Here is a 13,456-nt window from a genome sequence, read left to right as displayed (position 1 = left end):
ATTTTTTATTTCAATAACTTTTATTTTCTTTTTTCTTTCTTTCTTCCATTTTTCTCCCTTTACTTCTGAGCGGTGTGGCTGACAGTGTCTTGGTTCTCCAGGTGGGTGTCAGGCCTGTGCCTCTGAGGTGGGAGAGTTGAGTTCAGGACATGAGTCCACCAGGGATGTCCCAGCTCCACGTAATATCAAATGGTGAAAGCTCTCCCAGAGATCTCCATCTCAACACTAAGACCCCACTCCACTCAACGACCAACAAGCTACAGTGCTGGGCACCCTATGCCAAACAACTAGCAAGACAGGAACACAACCCCACCCATTAGCAGAGAGGCTGCCTAAAATCATAATAAGGTCACAGACACCTCCAAACAAACCACAGGACACAGACCTACTCACCAGAAAGACAAGATCCAGGCTCACCCACCAGAACACAGGCACTGGTCCCCTCCACAAGGAAGCCTACACAACTCACTGAAACAACCTTAGCCACTCTGGCAGACCCCAAAAACAACAGGAACTACGAACCTGCAGCCTGCAAAAAGGAGACCCCAAACCCAGTAAGTTAAGCAAAATGAGAAGACAGAGAAACACACAGCAGACGAAGCAGCAAGGTAAAAACCCAACAGACCAAACAAATGAAGAGGAAATAGGCAGTCTACCTGAAAAAGGATTCAGAGTAATGATAGTAAAGATGTTACAAAATCTTGGAAATAGAATGGAGAAAATAAAAGAAACCTTTAACAAGGACCTGGAAGAACTAAAGAGCAAACAAAGAATGATGAACAACCCAATAAATGAAATTAAGAATTCTCTAGAAGCAATCAATAGCAGAAAAACTGAGGCAGAAGAAAGAATAAGTGACCTGGAAGATAAAATAGTAGAAATAACTACTGCAGAGCAGAATAAAGAAAAAAGAATGAAAAGAATTGACCACCATCGCAGACACTTCTGAGACTACATTAAATGCAACAACATTCGAATTATAGGGGTCACAGAAGACGAAGAGAAAAAGAAAGGGACTGGGAAAATATTTGAAAAGATTTTAGTTGAAAACTTCCCTAATATGGGAAAGGAAATCATTAATCAAGTCGAGCAAGCACAGAGAGTCCCATACAGGATAAATCCAAGGAGAAACACGCCAAGACACATATTAATCAAACTATCACATATTAAATGCAAAGAAAAAATATTAAAAGCAGCAAGGGAAAAAACAACAAATAACATACAAGAGAATCCCCATGAGGTTAACAACTGATATTTCAGCAGAAACTGTGCAAGCCAGAAGGAAGTGGCAGGACATATTTAAAATGATGATAGGGGAAAACCTACAACCAAGATTACTCTACCCAGCAAAGATCTCATTCAGATTCGATGGAGAAATTAAAACCTTTACAGACAAGCAAAAGCTAAGAGAGTTCAACATCACTAAACCAGCTTTACAACAAATGCTAAAGGAACTTCTCTAGGCAGCACACACAAGAGAAGGAAAAGACCTACAATAACAAACCCAAAACAATTAAGAAAATGGTAATAGGAACATACATATCAATAATTACCTAAACTGTAAATGGATTAAATGATCCAACCAAAAGACATAAGCTGGCTGAATGGAAAAAAAAACAAGACCCGTATATAAGCTGTCTACAAGAGAACCACTTCAGACATAGGAACACATAAAGACTGAAAGCGAGGGGATGGAAAAAATATTCCATGCAAATGGAAATCAAAAGAAAGCTGGAGTAGCAATTCTCATATCAGAAAAAATAAACTTTAAAATAAAGACTACTACAAGAGACAAAGAAGGACACTACATAAAGATAAAGGGATCAATCCAAGAAGAACATATAACAATTGTAAATATTTATGCACCCAACATAGGAGCACTTCAATACATAAGGCAAATGCTAACAGCCATAAAAGGGGAAATCAACAGTAACTCATTCATAGTAGGGGACGTTAACACCCCAGTTTCACCAATGGGCAGATCATCCAAAATGCATATAAATAAGGAAATGCAAGCTTTAAATGATACATTAAACAAGATGGACTTAATTGATATTTATAGGACATTCCATCCAAAAACAACAGAATACACTTTCTTCTCAAAGGCTCATGGAACATTCTCCAAGATAGATCATATCTTGGGTCACAAATCAAGCCTTGGTAAATTTAAGAAAATTGAAATTGTATCAAGTATATTTTCTGACCACAATGCTATGAGACTAGATATCAATTATGGGGAAATACCTGTAAAAAATACAAACACATGGAGGTGAAACAATACACTTCTTAATAATCAAGAGATCACTGAAGAAATCAAAGAGGAAATCAAAAAATACTTAGAAACAAATGACAATGAAAACACGATGACACAAAACCTATGGGATGCAGCAAAAGCTGTTCTAAGAGGGAAGTTTATAGCAATACAATCCTACCTCAAGAAACAAGAAACATCTCAAATAAATAACCTAACCTTACACCTAAAAGAATTAGAGAAAAATGAACAAAAATATCCCAAAGTTAGCAGAAGGAAAGAAATCATAAAGATCAGATCAGAAATAAATGAAAAAATAAAAAATGAAGGAAACAATAGCAAAGATCAATAAAACTAAAAGCTGGTTCTTTGAGAAGATAAACAAAATTGGTAAACCATTAGTCAGACTCACCAGGGAAAAAAGGAGAAGACTCAAATCAATAGATTTAGAACTGAAAAAGGAGAAATACAACTGACACTGCAGAAATACAAAGGATCATGTGAGATTACTACAAGCAACTATATGCCAATAAAATGGACAACCTGGAAGAAATGGACACATTCTTAGAAGAGCACAGCCTTCCAAGACTGAACCAGGAAGAAATAGAAAATATAAACAGACCATTCACAAGCACTGAAATTGAGACTGTGATTAAAAATCTTCCAACAATCAAAAGCCCAGGACAAGATGGCTTCACAGGCGAATTCTGTCAAACATTTAGCAAAGAACTAACACCTATCTTTCTCAAACTCTTCCAAAATTTAGCATAAGGAGAAACACTCCCAAACTCATTCTACGAGGCCACCATCACCCAGATACCAAAACCAGACAAAGATGTCACAAAGAAAGAATACTACAGGCCAATATCACTGAGGAACATAGATGCAAAAATCCTCAACAAAATACTAGCAAACAGAATCCAACAGCACATTAAAAGGATCATACCACATGATCAAGTGGGGTTTATCCCAGGAATGCAAGGATTCTTTAATATACTCAAATCAATCAATGTGATACACCATATTAACAAATTGAAGGATAAAAACCATATGATCATCTCAATAGGTGCAGAAAAAGTTTTTGACAGAATTCAACACCCATTTAAGATAAAAACCCTCTAGAAAGTAGGCATACAGGGAAGCTACTTCAACATAAAAAAAGGCCATATATGACAAACCCACAACCAAACTCATTCTCAAAGGTGAAAAACTGAATCCAATTCTACTAATATCAGGAACAAGACAAGGTTGCCCACTCTCACCATTATTATTCAACATAGTTTGTAAGTTTTAGCCACAGCAATCAGAGGAGAAAAAGAAATAAAAGGAATCCAAATCGGAAAAGAAGAAGTAAAGCTGTCACTGTTTGCAGATGACATGATACTATACAAAGAGAATCCTAAAGATGCTACCAGAAAACTACTAGAGCTAATCAATGAATTTGGTAAAGTAGCAGGATACAAAATTAATGCACAGAAATCTCTTGCATTCCTATACACTAATGATGAAAAATCTGAAAGAGAAATTAAGGAACCACTCCCATTTACCATTGCAACAAAAAGAATAAAATACCTAGGAACAAACTTACCTAAGGAGACAAAAGACCTGTATGCAGAAAACTATAAGACACTGATGAAAAAATTAAAGATGATACAAAGAGATGGAGAGATATACCATGTTCTTGGATTGAAAGAATCAACATTGTGAAAATGACTATACTACTCAAAGCAATCTACAGATTCAACGCAAGCCGTGTCAAACTGCCAATGGCATTTTTCACAGAACTAGAACAAAAACTTTCAAAATTTGTATGGAAACACAAAAGACCCCAAATAGCCCATGCATCTTGAGAAAGGAAAACGGAGCTGGGGGAGTCAGGCTCCCCGACTTCAGACTATACTACAAACTACAGTAATCAAGACAGTATGGTACTGGCACAATACAGAAATATAGATCAATGGAACAGGATAGAAAGCCCAGAGGTAAACTCATGCACATATGGTCACCTTATTTTTGAGAAAGGAGGCAAGAATATACAATGGAGAAAAGACAGCCTCTTCAATAAGTGGTGCTGGGAAAACTGGACAGCTACATGTAAAAGAATGAAATTAGAACACTCTCTAACACCATACACAAAAATAAACTCAAAATGGATTAAAGACCTAAATGTAAGACCAGACACTGTAAAACTCTTAGAGGAAAACAGAAGCAGAACACTCTATGACATAAATCACAACAACATCCTTTTTGACCCACCTCATAGACAAATGGAAATAGAACAAAAATAAACAAACGGGATGTAATGAAAGTTAAAAGCTTTTGCACAGCAAAGGAAACCATAAACAAGATGAAAAGACAACCCTCAGAATGGGAGAAAATATTTGCAAATGAAGCAACTGACAAAGGATTAATCCCCAAAATATACAAGCAACTCATGCAGCTCAATATCAAAAAAACAAACAACCCAATCCAAAATGGGCAGAAGACCTAAATAGACATTTCTCCAAAGAAGATATACAGATTGCCAACAAACATATAAAAGAATGCTCAAAATCATTAACCATTAGAGAAATGCAAATCAAAACTACAATGAGGTATCACCTCACACCAGTCAGAATGGCCATCATCAAAACATCTACAAACAATAAATGCTGTAGAGGGTGTGGAGAAAAGGGAACCCTCTTGCACTGTTGGTGGGAATGTAAATTGATACTGCCACTATGGAGAACAGTATGGTGGTTCCTTAAAATCCTAAAAATAGAACTACCATATAATCCAACAACCTCACTACTGGGCATATACCCTGAGAAAACCATAATTCAAAAAGAGTCATGTACCACAATGTTCACTGCAGATCTATTTATAATAGCCAGGACATGGAAGCAACCTAAGTGTCCATTGACAGACGAATGGATAAAGAAGATGTGGCACATATATACAATAGAATATTACTCAGCCATAAAGAGAAACAAAGTTGAGTTATTTGTAGTGAGGTGGATGGACTTAGAGTCTGTCATACAGAGTGAAGTAAATCTGAAAGATTAAAACAAATATCATATGCTAACACATATATATGGTATCTAAGAAAAATAAAAAATAAAAGGTTCTGAAGAACCTAGGGGCAGGACAGGAATAAATACGTAGATATATATAATGGACTTGAGGATATGGAGAGGAGGAAGGGTAAGCTGGGACAAAGTGAAAGAGTGGCATGGACTTATATATACTACCAAATGTAAAATAGATAGCTAGTGGGAAGCAGCTGCATAGCACAGGTAGATCAGCTTGGTGCTTTGTGACTACCTAGAGGGGTGAAATAGGGAAGGTGAGAGGGTGGTGCAAGAGGGAGGAGATATGGGGATATATGTATATATATATAGCTGATTTACTTTGTTATAAAGCAGAAATTAACACACCATTTTAAAACAATTATACTCCAATAAAGATGTTAAAAAAAATGTGGCAAATCCTTAAAGTGGAATATTATTCAATCAGAAAAGGAATGAAGTACTGATACATGCTATGAAACTGATGAACCTTGAAAACATTACGTTATGTGAGAGAAACCATACACAAAAAGCCACAAATTATGATTCTGTTTATATGAAATGTCTAAAATTGGCAATTCTATAGAGACAGAAAATAAGTTAATTTTTGCTAAGGGGTTTAGGGAGATGGGGCAATGACAAGAGACTACTATTGGTTACAAGGTTGTTTTTCAGGATGATAAAAATGTTTTGGAGTTTGATAGTGGTGATGGCTACACAACTCTGTGAATAGTCTCAAAAGTACTCAATTATATACTTTAACACTTAATTTTATCTCAATTGAAAATTAAACAAACAAAAATAAAACAACCCCTACCATATATTTATCATACAACATGGAGCATGGCATATAGAAAACCCATAATATACACTAGCTATATTACTGTTTTATCAATTTGTCTTAAAATGACAATTGCAAACAGTGGATTGTAGTAATGCCTTATTCAATTTTATACAATATAAAATGTGGTAGGAAAGAAGACATGATATATAGAATTATGTGTTCCAAAGACGTAATACTAAAATAAAAACTCAGCATATTGAGACAACTGTAGTCTTAATTATCTTAATTCTCTAAACAGATGCATTACTCCCTGATGTCACAGACTTAACATGACTACAATTTTATATGCTATATTATCTAGCACAAGAAGTGTTCTTCATTTACTGGTAGCTATGAAATTTTTTGGCCACATATCCAACCTTAGCAACAGAAGAACTCACGTGGCTTTCTCGCATAATCACGTAAGGATTTTTTTTTTTTTTCAAAGAAGTCAAGGTGGGGGAAAGCTATATAGGTCAAAGAAATTATTTTGAGTTTTTATTTTATATTTTAAAATTTTACTTTAGACTCTAGCTCCTTGTCACTTGAATGTATAATATGGGATACATAGGCGATATTGTAATCTCACTGCATACTACAAGGTAGGTATTTGTTAACTATGGCAAATAAAAAGGTACATTCTAGTTTCTGAACAAATAAAAGACTAGTACCGATGGCTGTTGGTTTACACTCAAACCCAATATTGGTTATTACACTGAAGGAAGAGTCATGGTATAGTGATTAGAGAAACAGAGTCAGTTGTTACTTCCTAAGTGAGACAAAAATTCATGGCACTGCCTTGGGGGAATAACTTTGAGGAAATTTTGATTTGTGTTCTTTTTCCTATGCCATATTGTTCTTTTCAAAAGAGCCACTGCATCTTGCATACTGCCAGGCAGTGAATCAGCTGTGTCCATGCAGATCTTGCCCTAATTTGTTGATAAGAAGACTTTGCTGTTAGTCTGGCTTCAACTAATTGGACCTTGGATTGGCATCCCAGTCAAAGGCAGTTTTCTATGTACTGGGCATCGCTAGGAATCTATGAGGCACTTTGAGGTGAGAATTGTCCCCAGAAATGATGCCCTATGCCATAATTTTACCTATTAACTCAATGAGGTCTGATCTTGGGGAGTATTGTAGTGGAGAATTTTAAGAAAACTGACAGGAAGCAATAACCACTAGGAAGTAAATCACAGAGGAAGTCAATGGCATGAGATATGGAGAGGAGGTGAGCTATTTTATAATGGAACTGAAGCAGAACAAAAACAAAACAGGAGAGGCTTAACCATGAAAATAGTAGACTACTAGAGTTGGTATTGGGTCACTAAAATTTGTGAGAAATGCTGTATTACATATCAGATGTGTTTGATACTTGGGTCATATAATTTTCTATACAGCCTTACTTCCACAATGGATTCTTTACCAAATAAGACAGACTAAAAGACAGTATCTAAGATTACCATCCTGCTCAACACTGGTTCCTAAAGGGTCAGCAGCCTATGTGATAGGATTTGAGACAAACGATAACTTTATATACTTTAAACATCTAAAATTATACCACTTAAGGTGTATTCTTAGTGAAATGTTTTCAAGTATGTTCTCTTGATATGCAAATATCCTATCTAATTGAACTTTAGAATACCTTAATAGAAAGGAACTGAATTGTCTAAAAAAGGAAGAAAGACATTAAATTGCAAAAATTCCAATCCAGAGTGTTTATTCTCTATATTTCCCCCAAACAAGAACATAGGTAGTTAGATAGCTAGCTAATAAAAGCAATACATAGAGCTTTTACATGGACACAAAAGCCAAAATTCTTCAATATATTTGAAAAAATATATAAGAAAACTTTTATATAATATTACCTGGGAAAAATGATTTGGTGTTCATATTTTCCATATTATAATTGGGGGCTATATGATATAAAGTATTTATACAATTTTTATTTAAAACACAAACTTTTAGAGCTTGAAAAAGTTCCCAAACATTTATTACTATTCCTTAATTTTGCTAATGAGCAAACTGAAGAAAGAGGAGGTAAACCAGAAGAACAAAAAGGTAAGTTGCTTTAGTTCAGAGCTATTTTATTTATTTTCCTTCTTAAATTTTTCTTAGATGATGGCAGACAAGAATAAGAAATGCAGTGCTGAAGACCTCAGAGTTGAAGTATCAATATTTGTTTTTGAAATGCTCTATGATTTTGCTTACCTATGAATGTCTAAATCAGTACATTTGTAATTAAACTTCAATATCTTTCTAATGTGTATTTCTAAATATATGAAAGGTACTTAGTCAACTATCTGACCTATTTCAGGTCTTCAAAAAACTAATTAGCACTTCTTACAATCCATATGATAAGAAGTATAAATTCAGGAACTATCTTTATTAAATTACTCTTTTTTCAAATATTTGTATAGGACTTTACAATTTACAAGTGATTTCATATTCATTATCATCATCAGATATTTATCTAATTAATAACCTTGAATCAGTGGCAAATCAGGAAACGGAGGCTCATAGTTTAACTGCTGGCCCCAAATCATGACAATATCAAATGGTAGATTCAAAACTGACACCCAGAACTTCTGAATCCAAATATAGTTCTCTCCGTCTCCAAGTTACTCCGTAATAGAGATCGATTGAATCCTATCATATTGACCCCTGATGCCTATTGATGTATCACTCTTTTTCTAAACCTGTGTTGCCCGCTCTCCATGGACTTTTCAAGGTGGAATCAATTAAGTGCAAAGATATAGCTAGATTTGTCTGTCCACTAATGTGGGAGCGAGCCACCTTAATTAAGTTTTCGTCAATTCACATTAACTGTTTCTTCCTCTAGGCTGCATTACTCTGGTCTCTCCATGATAGTTCCGCAATTTTTTCTTCATACCAAATGAATTTTACATGTTGTATGAATATCAGACTGTGAAAACTTTGAGAATAAGTTGATGTCTACTCATCTTGGTATATTTAACATCACTGTCAACAGTTTAATGCATATTGGTCAACACAGGAAAATATCAAGAATTAAAAACATATATATGCTCCAAATAAGCCCACAGTTTACCTAAAGTTAATGATAATTGATGACAGTAATACTATATTTTAGCATACATTTTTAGTATTAATAAAATATTTTCTAAAAATAATATCAATAAAGTAAGAATCTTACCTAAACCATGCCTATGTGTTGACATTGGTGGTAAGACAGTCCAAGTCTTGGTTTTGGGGTTGTAACATTCAACAGTGTTCAATGTCTTTAAGCCATCTCGACCTCCAATTACAAAGAGTTTGTCATCAATAACAGCCACACCAAACTGCAGTCTCCTGCCATTCATCATCCCTGCCTGGATCCACAAATTTGTTCTGAGGTCATATTTCTCTATGGTTGTAGCTCCTGATAAAACATAAAATCACATAGTCACCATTTACTACTAATCCAACAAAGAGTCTTCCCAAGACACTGTACAAATTAGGATGTGAAAACATTCTTGTCATGTTCATTTTTCTTGAAGAAAAAAAATGGCAGAAAAACAAAGTAATATAAGTACTTTGTTTTCTCTTCTTGGCAGACACTAATGATTAAAGTAGACACAAATGTTCAGCTTGTTTGAATTACATAATGGTCTCATGCTAAACTATTGATTCAATAGAATCATTGTTGGGCATGACACAGTTCTGTGAGTAGATTTTACAACTTCCCTTTATCACTGTTTGCTATAAAAAATGCAACATAATCCTAGCCTAAAAAGACGTTTATTAAAGCCCTTTTAAATAGCTAAGCTATGTACGTTATCTGTATAATTTCTGAAAGTGAAGAGAAGTTAATAAATTCTTTACCAAATTTCTCTTTAAATTTGTCTTATGCCTTAAATAGCAGAAGGGTTTAAAAGTCAATTTTAACATATGTAAACAAATGTCAGCTGTGCTTTTTTTTAAACCTTATTTTTCAAAAATGCATTCAGGGAATAGCAATAGAATTTAGAGACATAAAATGATCTTCTAACTTTATCAAATGTTAGAATCTCTAAACAAAATAGCTTATCTTTCCTAAAAGCTTTTTATGTATAAATTTGAGAAATGCAGTAAATCTGACTAATAAAATAGAAATCGAAAGAATAAGCTAAATTGCTGATGAGGTATGTTTTAAGGGATTCAGTTAAACATTTCACATTAAAAACATTTACCTTGAACTAGTTCACAACTGTTTATATGATAAAATATAAACCAGCAAACACTGATTTTGCTTCAGTGTTTGATCTTAATGTTTACACTCACATTCAGCAACATTTCATTTTCAGTGATTAAATATCCCTACATTTACAAGTCAACATTCTTGTGTACTTTCACTTATGCACTAAAGATCATTTAACTTGTAATGTATTACAAGTTTGCAAACTAGGGAAGACATTCCTCAGGGGACTCATTTACTCTGTAGAACATAACCAGCAATGAACTAAATAAATATAAACAACTTGGCAGGAAAAGTTTTGCTAATTGAAGTAAAATGGTATAATTTATGCTCAATTTTTATTCAAAAGTGACAAAGCTGTAACAATATAAATACTGAGTTAGAATGAATTAAATCTGGTTTTTTTTGAAGTTATACAATAGCAAGTTATTTTGAAGTTATTCATACAACTAAACGTGAAGTATTATAAGACTATTATTATTTTTAGAGTAAAAATAAACTGGAATATTCATAAAAGTCATTTGATACTGTTAAGTAACATAATATATATTATTTAAACAAAAGTGCTTCTTTTATGCTTAATTGTATTTATTATGTTTTATTGATATGTTAAATGTTTTATTCAAATATGTACAAATTGAAATTCCAAGGTGAACTAAAGTATTAAATAATTTCATGGTCATGTGAATTCTCAAAGCTTGATAGCATTGGGATTACATGAATGCCTAACTAAAAATTAAGAGTTGTATGCAAATACCTCTCTCTTATGACTAACTCTTGACGAATCATGGCAGAAGAAATAGTGTAACTTAATCTTAACTAACCCAATCCCAAGAGACATGTATTTTGCAGGTCTGGAAGTAAGTATCTTCCACTACTTTCTTCTCCAAAACCTTGGTCAAATTCTTTGCAGGGAGTTTAAGGTACAGTCATCCTTCTCAGAGAAAATCTTTGAGAATGTGTGAGGTTAAGGGCCTCTGAGCAATAAAAGGTGTTGGTATTCAAAGGGGAAAGTGAAGACTTGATTTGAGTTTCAGTCTCAAACAAGCTAGATGTGTCTTCAACCTCAACACCTGGCAGGATTTTTTACTTTTACAGTGTTTTTCCTCTAGCTGCCATTTTCAGAGGTGACCTATACATTTTATCCTGAAGTTGCTACATCAGAAATAGGAGTCCATTCCTGTTTTCCTTTTTTTTTTAAATTTAGAAACTGTGTTAATTTACTATGGCTGCTGAGAAAATTTATCTCAAATTTTGAAGTTTAACAAACACACATTTATTATCTTACAGTTCTGGAGGTCAGAAGTTCAAATTACATTTTGTGCTAAAATCAGGGTGTTGGCAGGGCTTTCTTTTCTTTCAGGAGGCTCTAAAAAAGATATATTTTCACTCCACTCTTCAATTCTGCTTAGTCAAAAAAAGTTTAATAATACAAAACAAAGATTTCTTGATTTGTAGAGCTTACTTATAGTAGTCAATAAGTTTATTATTTTCATATTCAGACTGTAATATAAATGTTTTATCTAGTTTTTAATGATCACAAAGTTAAAAATACACTTGCTCTTTTTCTAATGAAAGTTATTAGTGATAATATTCTTTAAGGTATTTTCTCACCAGCATACTTCATTAGTTGTCTGTATAAACTTCCCAACTGTATTATACTTTTAAAAAGTTATCAATTTGTTTGTGAGTTCTGTTGTTTTCTTTTGCTTATAAGAGTGTATGTATCCCCTTGGTGGTTTCCTGAGTTAGAGGAAGAAGGACAAAGCCATTCTCTCTGAGCAATGTTATCCTGAGCTGTTCCTTAAAGTAAAGGCAATATTTGTCATTACATAAATTAAAAAGAGAATATGAATAAGAGTGGACTCCTGTGCTGGTAAGTAATACAGTTGAAAGAAATAAAAAAAGGAAAGTTTATTTTAAGACATAGTTACTCTCGGGTTCCTCTGTTCATGAAACCATCTCTGGTTATCTCAAATGCCTGCAAAGCAGAGGCACAACTCTAAAATGTGTGACTGCAGGCACAATAGCATCCAGACTGCTTTCATAAACTCTCTGTCAATAATCTGAATGACCTTGGAAGATGGCCTCCAGCTGCAGAAGAGGACACAGCCTCGTCAACCCCTTGTTTTCAGCCTTTTGAGATCTTGAGCAGAGAATCCAGACATGCTTTCCTGGACTCCTGACCTACTGTGAGCTAAAAGACGGCACTTGTTTTAAACAGGTCTTTATGGCAGTGTGTTACAGCAGCAATAGAGTTTACTTTAATTTGCATTTTAAAAATTTATAAAGTATTTGTTTTCCAAGTTCAATAACATAACTAGAAGGTATTACATAAAATATGACTACAAAAGTGTTTTCCTCATGACAAAACAAATTGCAGGCTCCTTTCTCAAAATATAAAACAGAGAATAAGTGCTCAAGATGTTATTAAAGTGTGGTTCTGGGTCTCTTTGGAGTTGTTCATTCATACATCCAAATGTGATTATTTGGAGAAGAAAAATAGGAATTAATACTTGCACGTTCTATTTTGGCATTACAGACAGCAAGACTTATTCCATATCTATAATTCAAATAATTAACAATCTTACTTATCTTGAACACAACACAGAATAAAATGATAGGAGTTTTCTGAACAGACAAAACAGATGTCACAAAAATATCCAATAAAGAAGGTAAAACTCTTATTCAACTCAACAGAAAGGACCTCAGGTATTCTCACAGAGCCTTTTTACTATAATTTTAATACAATGTTAATAAGCTTAGTTACTTGATTTTCAAGACTTTTTACAAACTTACAAGTCAAAATGATCTGGGGAAGTTGAAAGTAGCAATAGCTGATAGTGAGGGAATAACCAGAAAAATAAAAAAATACTGTTTTAACTCAAATAGAACAACCATTTGTAGCTATTTTAAAAAAACCACATAATATAATGACTAAAGAGCATTTTGGACCAATAATAATGGTGATCCTGATGCCATCAAATCATTTGGAAAAGGTTAAATTAGTCAGATGTATTCTTTTTAAGAAAACAGTAAATATTGAGAAGCATTCTGAAATTTTTTAAAGCAAAAGATATGTTTCATGATACTTAAGACATCAAGCTTTAAAGAAGGTATTATTATAAAAATTACTTATTTCT

General features: G+C 33.8%; 1 protein-coding gene across 2 annotated transcripts in view; it reads right to left on the bottom strand.

Annotated features, from left to right (window-relative positions):
- Positions 1-13,456, bottom strand: part of KLHL1 (kelch like family member 1) — a 411,623-nt gene that overhangs the window by 72,850 nt on the left and 325,317 nt on the right. For both annotated transcript variants that reach the window (XM_061170762.1, XM_061170763.1), the window contains one exon: positions 9,294-9,518. In XM_061170762.1, coding sequence (XP_061026745.1) covers positions 9,294-9,518 — 225 coding nt within the window. The remainder of the gene's footprint in view (positions 1-9,293; positions 9,519-13,456) is intronic.

The sequence above is a fragment of the Eubalaena glacialis genome, chromosome 16, assembly GCF_028564815.1.
Source record: "Eubalaena glacialis isolate mEubGla1 chromosome 16, mEubGla1.1.hap2.+ XY, whole genome shotgun sequence".
NCBI lineage: Eukaryota > Metazoa > Chordata > Mammalia > Artiodactyla > Balaenidae > Eubalaena > Eubalaena glacialis.
The sequence above is the reverse complement of the archived record's forward strand: the minus strand, read 5'-3'. Positions and strand labels throughout refer to the sequence as shown.